The sequence below is a fragment of the Salvia splendens genome, chromosome 1, assembly GCF_004379255.2.
Source record: "Salvia splendens isolate huo1 chromosome 1, SspV2, whole genome shotgun sequence".
NCBI classification, from domain to species: domain Eukaryota; kingdom Viridiplantae; phylum Streptophyta; class Magnoliopsida; order Lamiales; family Lamiaceae; genus Salvia; species Salvia splendens.
This window is the reverse complement of record NC_056032.1, coordinates 13,254,369-13,273,491: the sequence shown is the minus strand read 5'-3', so window position 1 is coordinate 13,273,491 and position 19,123 is coordinate 13,254,369. Positions and strand designations below refer to the sequence as shown.

The 19,123-nt window shown below is 34.1% G+C and overlaps 3 protein-coding genes across 5 annotated transcripts; 1 reads left to right on the top strand and 2 right to left on the bottom strand.

Moving 5' to 3' along the window:
- Positions 1-1,154: 1,154 nt before the first annotated feature.
- Positions 1,155-2,867, bottom strand: LOC121796224. Of its 3 annotated transcripts, none has more exons than XM_042195019.1 (6): positions 2,673-2,867; positions 2,352-2,501; positions 2,188-2,261; positions 1,862-2,086; positions 1,568-1,651; positions 1,155-1,439 (listed from the first exon to the last, which is right to left on the bottom strand). In XM_042195019.1, the coding sequence occupies exons 1-4, from the start codon at positions 2,677-2,679 to the stop codon at positions 1,949-1,951; spliced, it is 369 nt and encodes a 122-aa protein (XP_042050953.1). In that variant the 5' UTR covers positions 2,680-2,867; the 3' UTR covers positions 1,155-1,439; positions 1,568-1,651; positions 1,862-1,948. The 3 variants fall into 3 exon arrangements, with proteins under 3 accessions (XP_042050953.1, XP_042050961.1, XP_042050948.1); XM_042195027.1 differs by having other exon boundaries at positions 1,957-2,086; XM_042195014.1 differs by having other exon boundaries at positions 1,155-2,261.
- Positions 2,868-4,747: 1,880 nt separating this feature from the next.
- On the top strand, positions 4,748-6,105 carry LOC121796215 (60S acidic ribosomal protein P2A-like). Its single transcript, XM_042195002.1, has 4 exons — positions 4,748-4,865; positions 4,944-5,043; positions 5,614-5,843; positions 5,973-6,105. Exons 2-4 carry the CDS (start codon positions 4,956-4,958, stop codon positions 5,997-5,999), a joined length of 345 nt encoding a protein of 114 aa, XP_042050936.1. The 5' UTR covers positions 4,748-4,865; positions 4,944-4,955; the 3' UTR covers positions 6,000-6,105.
- A 2,113-nt stretch (positions 6,106-8,218) lies between these two features.
- LOC121796207 (histone deacetylase HDT2-like) lies at positions 8,219-11,248 on the bottom strand. Its single transcript, XM_042194992.1, has 8 exons — positions 11,108-11,248; positions 10,399-10,469; positions 9,601-9,817; positions 9,215-9,292; positions 8,956-9,131; positions 8,735-8,879; positions 8,493-8,604; positions 8,219-8,400 (listed from the first exon to the last, which is right to left on the bottom strand). The coding sequence occupies exons 1-8, from the start codon at positions 11,118-11,120 to the stop codon at positions 8,352-8,354; spliced, it is 861 nt and encodes a 286-aa protein (XP_042050926.1). The 5' UTR covers positions 11,121-11,248; the 3' UTR covers positions 8,219-8,351.
- Between the last annotated feature and the right edge of the window lie 7,875 nt (positions 11,249-19,123).

The following is a 19,123-nucleotide window of genomic DNA, read 5'->3' as shown; positions in this document are numbered from 1 at the left end:
GATATGAACCCTTGATCCATGAAATGGCGTTCCCAATACTTGCATTGCAATACCGAAGCTCAAACAACAAGAAATGGAAATAAACAAAATATGATAAGAAAAAAAGATAAGGATGGTGTTGTGAATTAGGGCTCCCACTTGGCACCTTTGAACCTCCATCTGCATGCGTCACCAGGCCGAGTGAACACATATACAATTGGCTACCCGGCCGAGCAGCTAGGGCCACCTGGTCAGGTTCTTCTCCTGCCAGTCATCAAGCTTCATCCATTCGGGTGCCTTGGTCCTCGCATCATCTGGTTGGGTGGTCTCCTCTGTTGCCCGACCGCTGCCCCCTCTCGTCTCTACAATCCATTTTGTCCTTGTTTCGCCTCATCCGTCTTCCTTCGTCCCCAATTGAGCCACGACTCTCGAGGGCATCGTTTCACTCAGTGTTGAGCAACCGTATTCGCATCAAAGTAAGTAGCACAGTGAAAGCATCTTTGTGCTTGTGGCAACGACGCAATTAGTGAGATCTAATCTAGACACATCTATTCTATGAAACTATTCTGAAACCCCTCTTTGGCTATTGCTCGACTTTGGCTGTTGAGAATTTCTGGAAGGTCTGCCTTTTCCTTTTAAGTGTAAAGATGCACATACATTAGCAATGTTGCTAGTAATAATTAGTTAATAATCACATCCAAGGAAATATATTTGAAGTGAAGATTGGTGTTTTAATCAAAAAAAATATTGCAGGTTGATGCCTGGGGAGGATGGAGCCTTTGGAACATATGGCTACCAAGCACGTGTTTCAATTTCATTTCTGTATCAGACAGGTGGTGGCTGGATCGATGGTCGGAGTGAGACTTGTCTGGCAGAGCACATCAAAGATAACAATGCTATTGTATCACTTGTTCTTATGAAGAGGATGTTCGCAGCATATTACAAGTCACACAGAAATGCAAATATCTCATCAAAATAATTAACAACTGTGGTGATGAATATAGGCGTATCTAACACTGCATACCCCTATTTTTGTAATCAGCTTCAGCAATGAGTGTAATCTCACTTTGAAATTTCAACAATTTGCCTAGCCGATATACATTCATTCCTCTTGATTCTTGACAAAATGAACTTTGAAGACACAAGAATAGCATATAGAGATGCCATAATAGGAAGATCGCAATTTACTTTTATATTCTTCTAAAATGTATTTTTCTTCATGGAAGCATTGCTAACTGGAAAGCTATGCTATGCTGAGAATACTCTCACTTCCTATATTATACAACAAAATGGATGAAAGAATACTCGGTTTGAGCTGTTAATAAATTCCTCCATCACTTAGGTTGACAATATGGAGGTCATGTTCACCAAAAAAACCATCTCTTCTTTGTACTCGATTCTCCAACGGTTTCATCTTTCTTTCTACTCTTATCCCTAGCTTCAGGGCTTCCAACCGCTTCCTACATGACAACATACATAAAAAAAGTTACACATTGGCAGTTAAACTTGTGCAGAGTCCTTCATTTACATAACACATGTCAATGCCACCATCGTTGACTCGAGAAGGTTCAGGATCGGAAGGCCTTACTTAGTATCAGTAAGACGGCCATGGAGACTCCATCTTTGTCTAAATCCTTCCATGCCTTCGACTCCACTTGCCAAAATTAGGCGTCTATGGATACAAAGGAAGAATGTATGAATCAATAAAATTCACCCCAGCAAAATACAAACAACAATTCTATCATGGTCTTTGGACAAACTAAAAAGTAGACGTGAATATACTTGTGATTGAAAGACTAATTAGTGCTAGATCAAGAGGATCTGCAAAGGCGAGCCAGTACAACTATAATGCTACTCTTAGCTCACAATAAAGAACACTTACAGGGGAAGAATGCATTTGTATGTCTTCCGAAACAATTCCAATTTTTTCAAGACCTAATCTGATCAACTAATGCAAAGTAGAAGAATTTCACTGACAATTGCCATATCTCTCCAGTTGAGTTGCTTCTGCCTCCAACTGAGTAGATCTTTCGTTTGCCAGATTCAAAGGCATAGACATCCCTAGTTTCCGCTCACTATCTTGCAGCCTCTGTCTAAGCTCCTTATCCTACAAAAGTGGAGTTTCTCTCCTAAAAATTGGCTCAAAAACTCTACTAGAGAAAAATAAATAAATAAATAAAGCACAACAGTTTTATCTCTACAACCCACCCTCCTCTCAGCACATTGCTTGTACAATGCAATCTCATCTTGACAGAAGGGCTCAATATCATTAATTTGCAGACCTACGACACACAACCAATCAAAATCGAAAATTCAAGATCATCCATACTTACTAATTTATGCCAAGTCTAAAAATGGAACGAAGACGTTACAAAGAAACAAATTCCGCAAAATGCCATCACAGAGATCAACTCCCTCGAGCACATGTGATGCTATCTCCGAAGAAATTATCGGTGAAGGCGGCCCCATCATCAGATCATCACCGACCAGTATAGTTTCCTCCATGCCAGGCTTCGAATCAACTGCAGAAATATACATAAAACGCAACAACGTTCAACAAGTTTTCCCAATCAAATCAGTCCAGTTAACAATATTTTCTCAACATTCTCCATCTTCTCAAAATGTTAAATTAGTGATTAACTTCATTCAAGCCGAAAAAATGAATCAAAAGGAGAGTGAAAGAGATAACTTACCATCCATGGCGGGAGCTCGTTATAGTACACGAGCTGCTCGATGAAATGCCTCTGATAACAAGCAACTCAATTGGATAAATACAAACAAACAAAGCGAATCAATGCAGAAATATAATATGAGTTGCAAATACTGATCGGAAAATATAAATTATAGCGCGCGACGGAAAATAACCTCCGGTCACTGACACAATTAAACAATTTGTGGAACAAATACAATTTGTGAAATATTCCTTGAATTCGGGTTTTAGATAGATTAAAGTCTCAAAATGGTCCCTAACATTTGGCGTTTTTTTATTTTGGTCCAAAACATTATCTTTTGAATTATTCGGTCCCTCACATTTGAAATCGGACCACATTTAGTCCTAAATTGACGGAATGGTTAAAATTTGACGGTCAACGCAATTTAAATCAATTTTGACCGGATTATGATTTATAACTATGTTTTATTTAGGGCTAATACATAATCAACCTAATTAACCTAAAACTTAAAAATGCAAAATGTAAAATAAATTAAAATATTCAACCTGCAAATAAAAAAATAAAAATAAAACATAGTTATACTGAAATGCGAACGACGCAGCCTTCATCCATTTCGACGCAACTCTTCCTTCCCTAAACTCTTCTCAACATTCGAATATATTAGGGTTCTTTCTGCACAAATTCCAATCGACACTTGGAACCCTAGATTTCGCCGGCGGTTCAACCCGATTTTCGCCGGCGATTCCAAAGTAGTTCGCAATGAGTTGGTACGTGTATGACTCGTATCACCGTTGCTTCGGCGATCCTCGTGATAACAAATATGGTGACAATCCTTGTTCTCCAGTTGCGTCTAATTCTCTCCTCAATTTTCTTTCCAAAATCCAACCTTTTTGCTCTCAATTTTCGTCCTCCAAAACTTTCCCCACTCTTCTGAACCGTCTCCCATCTTTTCTTCTTTCCAGCCGAACTGCTCCAGTAACTGCCAATTTGCAGTTGGAGTTCCAAACGCCCGACCGGGCGAAGCTTCTGGACTCCGCATGCCTTACAAATTTCACCCTGCCGGGTGTTTTATTAGAGCGAAATCACCCGACCGGGTATTAGTTCTGGAATCCTCATGGAGCATTGAGCGTGCACCCGAGACATTCTTGCCCTTCAAACACCAAGAAACGCAATTTGATAAAGATTCCAGATTTGATTCACCATTGGAAACGAAATTTCATTACTTGAACCCTAATATACAAACAAACACCACAACAAAGAAACAAAATCCATACATCACAACACTACGTAACTTCTCTATTGCCCTATTATTCTCCTCGATTGATGACAAAATCAAACTAAAACTCTCACTTTCGGTCTCCGGCAGCGGCATTGCAGATGTCACGGCGGCGTCTTCGTCGATTGGCTCACACCACTTGAAAAACGACAATCTTTTCTCTCACAAACAAAGTATAGCTTCCCCCTTGTTGGTTTTCCATTGGTGTTGACGATTCTCAGCGAAGCCCGATTCTTGCAATGGCAAAATTCGTACCGGAATCGGAGGTCACGTCCACCGCCACTCTCACCGGTCTCTCTGCTTCGGTTCGAACGGTCCATGGTTGGGGAGTTGGGGTTACTTGATGTTCTTCCGAGAACTAGGGTTTCTCGCGGTTATTGCCTGCCTCAGACGAAGAAGATAAATGGAAATGAGAGAGAGAGACGAAGAAGATGAATGGAAATGAGAGAGAGAGACGAAGAGTGTTTAATATTTATTTTATTAAATCAATTTTTAACCAAATTTGCATTTATTTCAAAAAGAAAAAAAATCGAATTTTTATAAAACTTAATCACGTCAAAATTAATTAAAATGGCGTTGACTGTTACATTCCGTCAAATTTTAATCATTCCGTCAATTTAGGACTAAATGTGGTCCGATTTCAAATGTGAGGGACTGAATAATTCAAAAGAGTTTTGAACCAAAATAAAAAAAACGCCAAATGTTAGGGACCATTTTGGGACTTTAGTCTTTTAGATATAATGAATCGGAAGGGAAATGTTTGCAAGTTTTGTAGAAATAATTATTCCAGCTTGATAGTTCGGCCCAAACAAAAAAAGCCCAATATCAATACTGGCCCGAAATCGCCCAAACCCTAAATAGATTTCCCCTGTGTGTAAACTGAAAACGTAGCAGCAGCAGCTTTGATTTTCAGCATTTGTCTGTGACTAATTTGTCAGGTGAATATGGATGCGTCTTCTCTCTCTAATTATACATTGTTCTTCGCTGTGGTGTCTCTAATTTTTGTGTGTTTTTAGTCTTGAATAGCAATGAAGGTTGTCGCAGCTTACTTGTTGGCCGTCCTTGGTGGCACCGCATCTCCCTCAGCTGAGGATGTGAAGGGCATTTTGAGCTCTGGTTCGTTGCTTCGCTTCTGCTAATCATACAATTGTTTTAATTTATTGGCGATCTAATTGTCGTATTATTTGCTCATTGTCAATTTTTGATATACTATTTCTTTTTTACGAGCATATAGTCTGTTGTGTGCTGCTTTGTTTTGATTGACTGCAGTTAAGTAGTGATTGTGTTGTGCTTATTACCAATGTGTATAATTATTATATTCAGGTTTTATCATTTCTTTAGGATAGTGTTATTGAAAAGAATTACTTGCTTTTTGATCAATAATGTTTGTCAGTTTTCTTATTTAGGGTTTAATCTTGGTTAGGTGTGGATTGTTTTTTGTGTTGTTTGTTTGATCTTTGTATTACTTAGAAATAGAATGGCGTGGAATCGATTAATGGATTCCGTAATTGATATTAATGATGAGTCACAACACATTATAATCTGTTTAGTGATAACTAGTAGATGAAGTTCTTGAAATTTTTGAGAAGAAATATAAGCATCATGACTTTGGTGGCCTTATCTTTAATTATGCGATGTGCTAGTGATGCGTTTCAGTATTTGAGCTTCATTTCTTTATTTTTCCAGTTGGGGCTGATTGTGATGAGGAAAGAATTGAGCTGTTGTTGTCTCAAGTTGCCGGAAAAGATATCACTGAGCTGATTGCTGCCGGGAGGGAAAAATTGGCTTCAGTGCCTGCAGGTGGTGGTGGGGTAGCTGTTTCCGCTGCTACTGGTGGTGCAGGCGGTGGTGCTGCACCTGCTGCTGCCGAGGCGAAGAAAGAAGAAAAGGTCGAAGAGAAAGAAGAGTCTGACGATGTAAGTATAGTAATACGGATGCATTATAATTCCAAATGTCTTTCTTCTCATCCTTTTCTAGAAGAAATGTGATCACAAGATTGTTTATCTGACCTGAATTTTTTATTTTTTTTTCTTTTTCTGTTTCAGGACATGGGCTTCGGGCTCTTTGACTAGGATTTGCAAATGCAGAGAAATTTTCTGATATGATTTTGGCATTGGAATTTTGTATCCGGATAGTGTTCTTGGGTTTAAGATTTATACATCTTTCATGGTTTTGTTATTTATGTTTCCATGCTCTTGCCATTTTAGTGGTTTTTAGGAAGGAAATTAACTTTATTTTAATGATTTTGGCTTCCCATTTTTATCAGATTTGAAGTGCAATTGTGGAATTGGATATGTTCTTTGGAATATTTTTATTTACCTTAGTTTTCCAAGGTTATAAAGTGAGTTATTTGGTAATGATAGAGTTAATTTGTCTAAGTAGCTCAAAACATTAAATGTGTATAGCTTTCATGATCCTGCATCACCAACTAAAATGTTTTGTACAAAACATTTAGAATCTGTATAATTTTTCTCCACTTTTTTACTACAGAACTTTTTTGTTCATTTTAACCTTTTCAAAGGTTTTCTCTATCATTGTCTTGCATTTTATATTTTTCGTCTTCACAATTTTTTCTCCCACTCTAAAAACACACTTTTTACTCTTTAGCGTCTTTTCCTCCTCACTTGATCCTTACTTGAATTTGGAATTTCAAAATCTCAAATTAACACTAAAATTAAAAAAATTTAATCAAATAGTATAAAGGGCTAACAAAGAATAGGCTTTAAATTAAAGGCTTGATCATGGCCAACTTGGTTAAGGGTCATAATGTTCTATTTCCTATAGCCTTATGTGATGATGAGCAAGTTTTAATGACAAGTATGTTGAGCAAGTTTTAAAGACTATTCGAGCAAAAACACATGAAGAAAATAAGAAATTGTGAGCATGTGTATAAGAAAAGGTGATAGATTCCCTAAAATATAATGATATATAGAACTAATGATGAATACATAATTTATTGACATATTTAAACATAGAATGATGAATAATGACTGAAAGATAACCTCCGTTATTTAAAAATATAAATTGTTTCTATTTTGGTCCATTCCTTTAAAATAAAAGTTTTCTAAACTTTCTATTTTAGAAAGTGGACTCCACAATCAATTAACTATATTTCCATTACTTTTACTCTTATTCTCTCTTATTGTACTCATTTTTTCTCCTTCTCTCTTACTTTACCAATTCTTCTCTTATTCTTTCAATTGTGCATTTAAACTCATACGTATCAAAAGTTTCTATTTTCAAGAATGGAGGTACTAGATCAGAGAGTAAAGTAATTATTCTAAAAAAATGGCAACCCAATTTCGTGTGCAAATATTCTTTAAAGGCGATAAAAAATCGAACTACTACTTACTTAAAATAATTGAGATACCAATTTCGTGTGCTAATATTCATGAAGCCGTAAATACGAACTAGTAGTAATTATTTCGTGAGATGGATACTCTCTCTTCACGAAAATATTCTAATTTATAAAGTTTAATATTCCCTATACGTAACTAGACAAAATTAGAAGAGATTGAGGGAAAATGAGTAAAATTTGAGAAAACCAAAAAGAGTAAAAGGAGTACTTTTGTTGAACAAAATCAAAATGGAAAAACGTTTTGTTAAATTCAATTGAACGAGGATAAAAGTTACAAAAACATGGACTTTATATTAAATCACAAGATGAAATACTGATTTCAATTATTTTTTTTGTCTAAAATCCTTAAAAGAAACCCACGTCGGCAGTTAAGTAATAGTTTCCCATAAAGTAAAATTTAAAGGAATTTTTTACCGGTTTAAACCTACTTATAATTTTGTAGCCCGAGTTCTGTTTAATACTAAGTAAATTAATAGAGTGATGCTAAATAGCCATATTATGGCCGGCCATAAAGAGTTAATTTAGTCTATTTACATATATAAAAAAATTAGAATTATCAATATAATCTTATATGCGTGTAAATGAACTTGTGAGTTGGTACTTATCTTTGAATTTCATTATGTAAAACACATTAATATCACGAATTACTGTATACGTTGAGCAACAATCAAGAAATGACAGTAGTAATAAATTGAGCAAAAACTACGAAAGAGTAACAATAACATGTTGAGCAACAAATAATGAAAAAAAATATAAAAGTAAAATCAAGTAGTATTAAACCGAAAATTAGAAAAAAAATCAATTTTTTTAATATTTAATCAATTTATGACTGGCCATAATATAGCCATATAGCTTTATTCAAATTAATATTAGTAGTAAATAAAATACGCTTAAAAACCACTAAAGTAAAGATGAGATAATATAAAACACGGATGAATCAAAATAATAATAAATAAAAAAAGGTAAATTTCCCAAAAATTAGATCAAATCACGATCTAGCAGACATCCAACCATTCCCCTCATATAATAAAGTAGCAAAATAATTGTTCAAAATGCATTGACTGCTTCATTTGCCTCCGAACTTACCCTTCCCTTTCTTCCCAGAAGAGAAGTTTCTGCAAATTATTGAGAAACCAACATAAGTACTCAGCAACAAAAATAACATTATCTCAAATAAGAAATAGAGTGTTTTCCTCAGTAAACTTACTTGTTAAATGATTTGTTGCCATTAGCTTGGCCTCCAGATTTTGGGCTCTGTTTGTTAGGGGTTTTTCCAGCAGATTTTGCAGGGATAGGAGTAGCAGTCTTGCCCTTTTTACCTACAAAAAGGCAATCAACAAATGTATGTTTTCAGATACCCTCATATTTACATGACAATCAAGAAACTTTGATGCAACACTCAGCACGCATTGCACAAGAAGAAATTATGTAAATAAGTTGAAAGCAAACCTGGTGTATCAGGAGTGGCTGCTTTAACTTTCTTGGCTGCAGGAGCTTTCTCGACGGGTGCAGGTCTCTTCTTGTTGGACAGGTTTGCCTTTGGTGGCGAATCTTCCTCACTTGAGTCTTCATCGTCTTCTTCATCGTCAGAATCCTGAATGCCAGAAACCAAAATGTATGAGCAAATCAAGCATTAATACAAAAACATACTAGTAAGGATAAGGACATACGCCAGAGAGGTCACTATCATCAAGGGCCTTGTCAGCATCACTATCATCTTCATCATCATCATCATCATCACTAGCATTCTCTTCCTCCACTTTCAATTCTACCTTCTCCTCTTTCTTCTCTTCTTTCTTTGCTTTTCCAGCAGGCTTTGTATCCAGAGCTTTAGCCATTGCGGTACCTATATGAAGAAAAACCAATTGAGTTGAAATGAAATAGATTCATAAGAAGCCACAAAGGTCATTCAAAAAGATAGTACAATACCATTTTCCTTAGCAGGAGCTTCAATCGGCAATTCCTCATCATCAGATTCATCATCGAATTCAGAATAATCTTCACCTTCTACAAAATCAAAGAACCAACAGTAACGACATTGTAGACACAAACATGACATATTTTAAGAGAGAATTAATACTCCCTCCTTCCCATAGTAGATGTCACACTCCGCCCCATAGTAGACGTCACAGGATTTTAGGATGTGCTGTTTAGTGTGTTAAGTAGAAAGAGAAAATAATATATTTATATTAATATGAGAGCGAACTTTTTCCAAAAAGGAAATGTGACATCTTTTGTGGGACAATCTAAAAAGGAAAGTGTGACATCTATTATGAGACGGAGGGAGTACTTAAAAAACTAATATCATACTGCACCTGATACGGGATCATCAGCAATGTAACCAATAAAGTAGACGCTGCCACTCTTCAAGTCATGGGAAAGTTCAAATTCCTTCTCAAAGACCAGATCAAACATCACTTGTGGTCGATTCTCAGCAGCAAGGGATCCAATGATGAAATCCTTATCATCAATTTTCATACGCAGATGAACATTTTTGGCGCCTTTAACATCTTTTACCTCGCCCATTGCAGCCTATATAAGAACATTAAAATGATAAATATGGTAAATCTGAAACTATAAATGTATACATAGAGCAATTACTACTAATTTCATAGCTCTCCCATTGAGGCCTACAAATGAACATTAAAATGATAACTATTCAATAAAAGGTAAATCTTGAACTATACATATATACATCAAGCAATTATTAACTTTCTTAGCTCACCCATTGAGGCCTATAAATGAACATTAAAATGATAAATATAAAGGTAAATTATACATAGTGCAGTTACTAATTTTTTAGCTCCTCCATGGCAGCTTATAAATGAACATTAAAATGATAAAGATACTACAATAAAACGCAAATCTTGAACTATACATATATACACAAGGCAATTACTAATTTTCTTACCTCACCCATTAAGGGGTATAAATGAACATTAAAATGATAAATATAAAGGTAAATCTTGAACTATACATATATACACGAGGCAATTACTAATTTTCTTTCCTCAACACATTGCAGATAAATGAACATTAAAATGATAAATATAGAATAAAAGATCAACCTTGAACTATACACATAATCATAGTATATAGTACAATTTTCTTACTTGTGAAATATGAATCAACTTTCCCAACTCAGGTTCAACCTTGAGTTTCTCGCCAGCCTTAACTTCAACTCCTAAACAACATAATCATAGTTACAATTAGAACACAAATAAAAAAATTAAAATCCAACAAAATTGTGTCCAAATATTTTCAAAAGGGAACACTTTCACTAGAGTTAATGCAATATACGATCAATAAAATATTCCCAAACATAGCTGTTAACACAAAATCTTAAAATAAGGACCGAAACATACCTCTAACTCCAAAAAACAAACATAATAACAGTTCTACCCTGGCTATAACATGATAGAACTGAACCCAAAAACTCTAACTTTACACAGAAAAAATAAAACAAAACAAACACAAACAAATATATATAACATAAATATAGCGTCGCCCAAAAATTGGGATTTCTTGAAAAAATAACATGATTTCAAAAATTAAACATAAATACAAACATGACCGTGATAGAAGTAAAACCCAAAAATCAAGCTTTACACAGAAAAAAATAAAAATAACACAAACACAAATACAAAAATACAAATACAGATACAAATACAAATACAAATACAAACAGCGTAACAGAAATAAAACAAGTATAGTAAAATAATTTCAAACAAAATTAAACATAAATACAAACATAAAAGAAAGCTGATGGATCCATCGAAAGTATAATTATAGAGAAGATAGGACACTGCAAGCGAAACTTACCCCAAAACTCCATTGTTATTTATTAAAATTTGAAGAACGTAAAAGTATTAGGAAACTGAAGATATGATAGCGGTGAGGAAGAAGAGAGGGTTTAGGGAGGGTTTTATAGGCAGCAAAGGGATATTAGGGTTGTGAATTGTGAATGGAATGTATGTGTAGGCGTGTAGCTGTATTTTTTTTTCCTTTTTTTATTAATTATGACTTGTTGAATATTGGGCTTTTTATGACAGGCCCACTAAAAATTGAATATCGCTTTGTAAAATACCGTTAGATGCGAGCTTAAGAACACAGCATTATTTACCAAAATAGGAGTATCAATTAAACTTAATTATACTATTGTTATGATATTAATATTGTAAAATATGATTAATATTTGATTACTCACATTTTGTTAATAACTCATCGAGTATATATTCATGTGTAAACTCATAAATTGTCAAGATGGATCATTATTAAAATAAGATTTCTTTCTTTCTTTTTTTGAATGATCTCCTTCATTTATCTTAGCGACTGAGTAAAAATACTGAAATATCGCCCTTATCGTACCGAAAAATTACCGAAAATACTGGATTTTCGGTAAGATATGATATTTTATTTCGGTACGGTAAATGTATGAATTTTCATATATCGGGGTATACCGAAAATACGATATATACCATAATTTTAGGTATATATCGAAAATATGGTATATGCCATAATTCGGTATATACTTATATCAATATATATATATATATATATATGCCAAATTATATCAAGTAAATATATACTTTTACCAAACAAATAAATATTTACATGTAGAAATCAAATCTTGTGTCATTAGAGTTGACGGCTAATCATGTAAATATAAAATCAAATAAATCAATTAGGAAAACTTGATATCCTTGAATCAATTAGTTTCAAACAAATATATGATTTTAGTTAAATATAAGTACTACGCATATTATATTCACAACCATTAAACCCTAATCTACCATCTTCCTCCTGCAATCACATATTCACATTCACGCTACAAGAGAGCCTTACTCCTTTCGTTCTTCGGAGTTGGGACCTTCCATCATGGATCCATCTTCACAACTCGCTGTTGCCGACCCTTCCCGCTCTTGTCAGTCAAGGTCTCATATCTTTTCTTTTAAAGATTGTAGTTTGTTTATTTAAATTTTTGTGCATTATGAATAAACTGCCCATAATTGAGACTATTTTCTCTTCGTAGATATTAAGCAGTTGCCTAATCTGCATTCTTCAATACATGGATTACATGAATATGAATCATAGCTGCGAATAAAAAGAGAAATAAAAATTGTATTCAAAATTTAATATTAACAGTTGGCGCTACAATAGAAACATGGAGTAATTATTTTACTTTTTTCTTATTCCAACTTTTAGTGGTGACATTGGATTTATATTATATGTTCTGTGGATGATAAAATACGTTTCTTATTTGTATTTATTTCTATCAATACAAACATCTCATTATCATCCTATACAAATATCTCATTATCATTCTTTCTCTTCTGCTAATATGAAGAATAGAATAAATAGTAGAAAAAAATTCATTAATGAATGATACATGTATTTCATGTATCAAAAATTGCATCAGTAGGCCATATTGTTCATATTTCTCATCATTTAATTTAGGTAATTATTTCTCATAGTTAAGTTTAGTTACCGATCATAGTTTAATTAAAACTTTATTGTTTGTTGTTATTTTATCAAGATGGAATTTGAATCTCCCAATCCGCTTTCAAATCCACCTGCTTCTGAACCACCAAAGACACTCGATAATTCAACAAATGATGATGGTACAAGTCGAAAGCGAGCAATAGAAGATTCGGTAGAAAAATCTCTTCTGCCTCCTACAAGAAAAAGCAGAAGCCCATATTGGGATCACTGCGTAAAAGCAACAAGGAAATTGAGTAATGGCACGACACAACAAATATGGAAATGCAACTATTACAAAACCGAAATACCAGTTGTTAGTGGGAGTACTAGTGGATTGAAAAATCATTTAGTGAAGAGGTGTAAGAAGTATCCACTATATGATGGCTGTTGTGAGAAAGGTCAAACTATGTTGACGAATGAGACTATGGGGCAACGGAGTCAAATAGTTGCTCACACTTTTAATCAGAAAAAGTGTGAACTGAAGCTCACTGAATATGTTATTATAAATGAATTATCCTTTCGAGCTGTTGAGGGGAAGGGATTTGTTGCTCTGCTGCATGAAGCACAACCTAGATTTCGAATTCCTGACAGAAAGAAAGTTGCAGGTACGGTTTATACCTTATTTTTAGAGGAGAAGAAGAAGATTCAAAATGTGCTTAATAGATTAAGGGTGAGTATTACCACTGATACTTGGACTTCGATTCAAAACATAAATTATATGGTTATTACAGCTCACTTTTTAGATAGTGATTGGATGTTGCACAAGAGTATAATTAACTTTACAAAAATTACAAGTCATGTAGGGGAAGAAATTGGCAAGATGATTGAGATTTGTTTGAGAGAATGGGGATAGAAAAAGTATTTTCGATTGTAGTTGATAATGCATCTTCCAATGACAGTGCGATTGATTACTTGAAAAGAAGAATGAGAATTAAAAAAACTTTGATGTTTGATGGGAAATATTTGCACTTGAGATGTGCTTGTCATATACTGAACTTGATTGTTAAGGATAGCTTGAAAGAGCTCAATTATTCAATCAAGTCTATTAGGAATGCAGTTGTGTTTCTTCATTCTTCTCCTTCTAGATTGAGCAAATTTAGGGAGTTTGCGATATTAGCCAAGTTTTTTAGTGTGTCAACGGTACTCATGGATGTGAAAACTAGGTGGAAACCGTGGAATTCAACCTATAAAAATGCTTGACATTGTATTGAAGTATAGAATGGTATTTGAAAGGATGGCCGAAGAATGGGTTCCATTTATGAAATACTTTCGCGAGAAAGATGAAAATGGTAAAGAAAGGATGGGGCATCCAATTGCAGAGGATTGGGATAATGCAAAAGCATTTGTACACTTCCTCAAAAATTTCTATGATGCTACTTTTGAGTTAAGTGCATCAAAAACTCTCACATCTCATTTGATTTCACTTTCAATGTTTGCTCTACAAATTGAGATCGAGAAAAAGTGTCATGATGATTCGGATCCGACTCTTTCAAAGGTTACAAAAGCAATGAAGGTCAAATTTGACAAATATTGGGGGGATTGGAATAAAATGAATCCATTGATTTTTATTGCCAATGTCCTAGATCCGAGGAACAAGCTTAAAACGCTAAAAGTTAGCGTTAAGAAATTAACAGTCAAGAGCAGAGTGGATGAACAAGAGCTTCAAGAGTTATGTGACCAATTCAAAAATGATTTGATAACTTTGTGGGTAGAGTATAAAGGAGTGAATGATACGTTGTCCACCTAGAGGCCGCTCCTTGAACATGCGGACGATAATGACACCATTGACCAATGTGGTTTGCATCTTTTTGATGACATTTATAATGGAGTGCAAGAAGAAGTTTCTCAAGACCAGCTTAAACAAATATCCAACGAAGTAGATAAGTACCTTGCCGATGAGATGGAGCAGCGGTCTAATATTTCTTTTAATCTTTTGGACTGGTGGAAAGTAAATGGAACTAAGTATCCAATCCTTTCACTCATCGCAAAGGATATCTTTGCAATTCCAAGCTCAACAGTTGCTAGTGAATCTGCTTTTAGCTTGGGTAAAAGGGTTGTGGATCCTTTTAGAACCAGTTTGAGTCCAAGAATGGTGGAGGCATTGGTGTGTACCAATGATTGGCTCAAGGCAGATGATTTCAGCTTATATAAGGATCCAACTGACGATGATCTTGGTTTGTACCGAGAAATTGAAGATATTGAAAAGAGTAAGTGTTTCTTTAATATACTATATTATTTTTTTTTGTCTTATATATATATATATAAAACACATTCATGTTTTTTGTAGATGCAAACTTGAGCCAAGAAGATGAACAGTTGCTAGGGGATCCACTTTTATCTTCTAATTGATGAACTTGAGCCAAGAAGATGAACGGAGGTCAAAGTTTAATCTTTACTAAATATGTATACATGTTAAAGCTCTTTAACTTGTCATTTCTTAAATTGGATCTATGTAATTTTATTCGCTATAGTTAAAAATTGTGAATCATGATTTTAATGTTCATTTTTAAAAAAGAGTTGTGTCTATGTGGTTTGTTTATTATTGATGCATCCAAGTCTATTTAGATTGTGGCAAGTAATATATATATGCATTATTTCATATGGTTTATTGAGTTAATAATTTAGTTTACTGAAAATTGTTTAAAACTTCACAAATGCAGGTTTATGATGAGAAATTGAAGGACAATGGAGGCTACAAGAAATGAAGATGATATTAAGATACTATTACTTAAGTTCGTGACATGATTGAACATGGTGTAATTGCGTGGAGTTTAATTGTTGCAGTTTTTTTTTAACATTATTTGAATATATTTGAGTTTTATCAAATTAGATATTTTCTAAGTACTTTGAAATATTATTTTCATTGTTTTTGTATTTAGAATTATCTGCAAGATAATGAGATTTTGGTATGTCATATCGTAGTCCGATATACCGTAAAACTCTGGTATACCGCAAAAGTATGGTATACCGAATTTAGGTATGGCATACCGAAAATGAGGTATGGTATCGGTATTGAACTTCGTCATACCGAAAATAAGGTATACCGAAGTTCGGTATACCGAAAATTTTGGTAAGGTAAAAATATGATTTTTTTCTCATACCGAATTTTCGGTAAGGTATACGGTATGATGGTTTCGGTAAGGTATACCGTACCTACCCACCCATTCTTAGCTAAATCGGAATGAGAATTTTCAATAATCTTATTAATAACACTGGCCATTATAGCTTGTTTTATATAATTAAACATGTGTTGTATGTGGCACATAAAATTGATGCATATATGGTTATAATTAATTAGCTTTAATTTATAGTATTTCGTTTATAAATTAGAGTTTTCTAAGAATAAGTAAATGAAAAGTTGTTAGACCAATATTAATTGAGTTTTATATTATTTTCTTCTACTAATTAAACTTTCTCTTTTAGTTTATTTCATTCTAGTTTATTTTTTTAAGTTTTATTTGTCATTATGTTAAAGATTGTTTTTGCCTATATTAAGATTCTATTGTTGGACCAAAAAGTCACAACTAATATTATTATGTATTATCTCTTAAACTTTCAGTTCATTGAGGCTTTTATCCAATTTATCAAACAAAATTTCACACTCATTTATATTGTTAATCATTCCATCTACGACTTATTAGACGATTCCTTCTCCCGTTTATGGCGTCATTCATCCACCCTTATCAAGTATTTCGCCATATTCTTAGTTGGTTCTTCGTTGTTCATGAAACAAGCAACGAGAATTATATGCGTATCACACCATTTCAAATTTTAATTATTTTTTAATAAATACAAATAATATTTGAGATGATAATTAATCTTCATACAATGAACGTGATATTATAGAAATATTTTGGTCGGTTATTATGCAAAACCATTTGATCTATATTCTCGATGAGTTGATTTTAAAAAAAAAATCATCAAACAAACTTATATTTCATTCGTCCTAAAAAAAATAGACTAGTTTATCATTTTGAACCATCCTCCAAAATTAGACAAAGTCTAAATATAGAAAGTTTTCAACATATAGTAATAATCATACACATCATTTATATATGGACCACACAATCCACTAACACTCTTTCCACAACTTTTTTCCCTCTCTCTGACTTTACGATTGTACATTAAAACATGTGTCATTTATAAGTTAATCTAATTTTTAAGGATAGAGGGAATATATCATAATCCCAATAAATAGACAGTGAATTGTTTTTTTTATTTTCTACTATATATGTTCTAGCTAAGATGACAAATTTTTTTTCGTACTTGTTTTGAAAAAATGATAATAAATTGTTAAAGTGGAGATAAAATAATGTAGAAGAGACTCTCCTCTATATTATTCTATGTCTTATATTACTTTCTCTCCACTTTAACTGTTTATTACTCCATTCGTCCCGCAATAGGAGTCCTATTTAGTTATGACACGAGTCTTAAAAAATATAAAGAAAAGTGGGTTGAATAAGTTAGTGAAATATGAGTCTCACTTATATATACTATTACTTTTATAATAAAATGTGAGTGGAATAAGTTGGTGGAATGTGGGACCTACTTATCATTTATGGTAAAAGTGAAATATGACTCATATTGTGGGACGGATCGAAATGACAAAATAGGACTTTACTTGTGGGACAGAGGGAGTAATATTTTTCCAAAATACGGTACGTGCTAAAAAAAGCGTCATTTTATTTGTGACGGAAAGACATCCCAAAAAATAATATTCTCTCTGTCCCACTACAAGTAAGGCGTTACTATTTCGGGCTTTGTTTTGCAAAAATGATATAATAAATAGTTAGGGTGGAGAGAAAGTAAAGTAAATAAGAGAATAATGTATATACAATTCTCTTCTATATTATTCTCTATCTTATTTTACTTTCTATCCACTCTAATTATTTATTATCATCTTCGCAAACAACAGTGGAAAAGAAGCGCCTCAATTGTAGTGGGACAGGGACGGGGAGTACGACTCAGCCAGACTAATGTTATTAGTAGTAGTATTAATTAGGTGGACTGCCAGCCGGGAAAAACACGTTTATAGGGAACTTTACGTTTAAAATAACGTAAATGTACCCATTTTGTTATCTATTCCACATATGGGAAAAACGCCGCCCACATTGGCGTGTTTATAAGTGAAGACGTCACCCGCATTGGCGTTTTACAATTAAGAACCGTATGGCGTCGTATTGTAGTGAAATACAGTATTTGTTAAAACACGCCAATGTGGAGGGCGTGTTTAAAGTAGAAACGCCAACTTCGATGGCATGTTTTAAAATAACACGCCAACTTAGATGGCGTGTTTTAAAATAACATGCCAACTTAGATGGCGTGTTTATGAACACAGAAACGCCAACTTCGGTGGCGTGTTTTATAATAAAACGCCAACGTCGATGGCGTGACTCAATTGAAAAACGCCAATTTGGTTGGCGGGTTTTTACAAAACAATATATCAACCATCCTCCCCCAAATCGTGAAACTCACACCACACAGCTCGCGATTTCATCCAAAGCAGCGCCTCTTCGTCGCGATTTCGCCCTCTTCTCCGTGATTTCGCTCTCCGTCCATCAATTGGTGCTATTCTTCCCCATTTTCGTATACTTTTCGGTTAGTATGCTTATCTTTTACATTATTAGAGTAATTGTTGGATAGTTAGATAGGGTTTGTAATGGGTTGTGAGTTGAGTTGAAATATTTGTTAGCATATTGGCTTGATTAGCATTATTGTGGATTAATAGTTGAGATGTTGGTGTTTAGTTAGGGTTTATGTTTGATTAAAATTTGAGCAATTTTATCACCTAAATCGTAGTGTTGTTTTAGCTTAAAATTTGGGCAATTTGATTTGGTTTATATGGGTTTTAAAGTGGTGTTTAGCTTGATGTATGTTGTTTAGTTAGAATTATTAATTATGTGTAGGTGATTTGAGTTATAATGTTGTGTAATGTTGTGGAGGGGAATTTGTGTATTTCTGTATTATGCATTATTTGACATTGGTATTCCATTTTGTGATATTGACTTAAATAGTATCCAAGTATTGAAATAGTTTCATTTGAATTGTGAATGCTGTGTAGGTGAACTATGACATCATCTTTAAGTGCTCGTCGAACACTCTTGTGTGGTCCTGAGGACCCCTCCGTATTATATCTGCAGAGACAACACGCCTCTAATAACTTATGAGCAGGGGTGCTATCAGAAGACGTACGCTGCAGAAGATACGAAGGAATCATATAGGATGTTCCCATACATCCTCGTGTTTTGGCGGTTATAGACGGGATGGGGTTCGGCGGGATGTTAAGGTGTGGTAAACCGAAAGACATTGGCCACCATCTTATCACCGCATTGATTGAACGTTGGAGGCCAGAGACTC

Bases quoted from the DNA above. Each gene is read 5' to 3' on its own strand.
- LOC121796207 (XM_042194992.1), bottom strand. The intron at 9,818-10,398 runs GTAAGAAAATTG...GTTCTTATATAG, and splicing joins AGTTGATTCATATTTCACAA to GCTGCAATGGGCGAGGTAAA. The intron at 8,880-8,955 runs GTATGTCCTTAT...TCTGGCATTCAG, and splicing joins ATGATAGTGACCTCTCTGGC to GATTCTGACGATGAAGAAGA.
- LOC121796215 (XM_042195002.1), top strand. From the start codon at position 4,956: ATGAAGGTTGTCGCAGCTTACTTGTTGGCCGTCCTTGGTGGCACCGCA. The intron at 5,044-5,613 runs GTTCGTTGCTTC...TTATTTTTCCAG, and splicing joins GAAGGGCATTTTGAGCTCTG to TTGGGGCTGATTGTGATGAG. The intron at 5,844-5,972 runs GTAAGTATAGTA...TTTCTGTTTCAG, and splicing joins AGAAAGAAGAGTCTGACGAT to GACATGGGCTTCGGGCTCTT.
- LOC121796224 (XM_042195014.1), bottom strand. The intron at 2,262-2,351 runs GTAACGTCTTCG...TGTGTGTCGTAG, and splicing joins TTTGCGGAATTTGTTTCTTT to GTCTGCAAATTAATGATATT.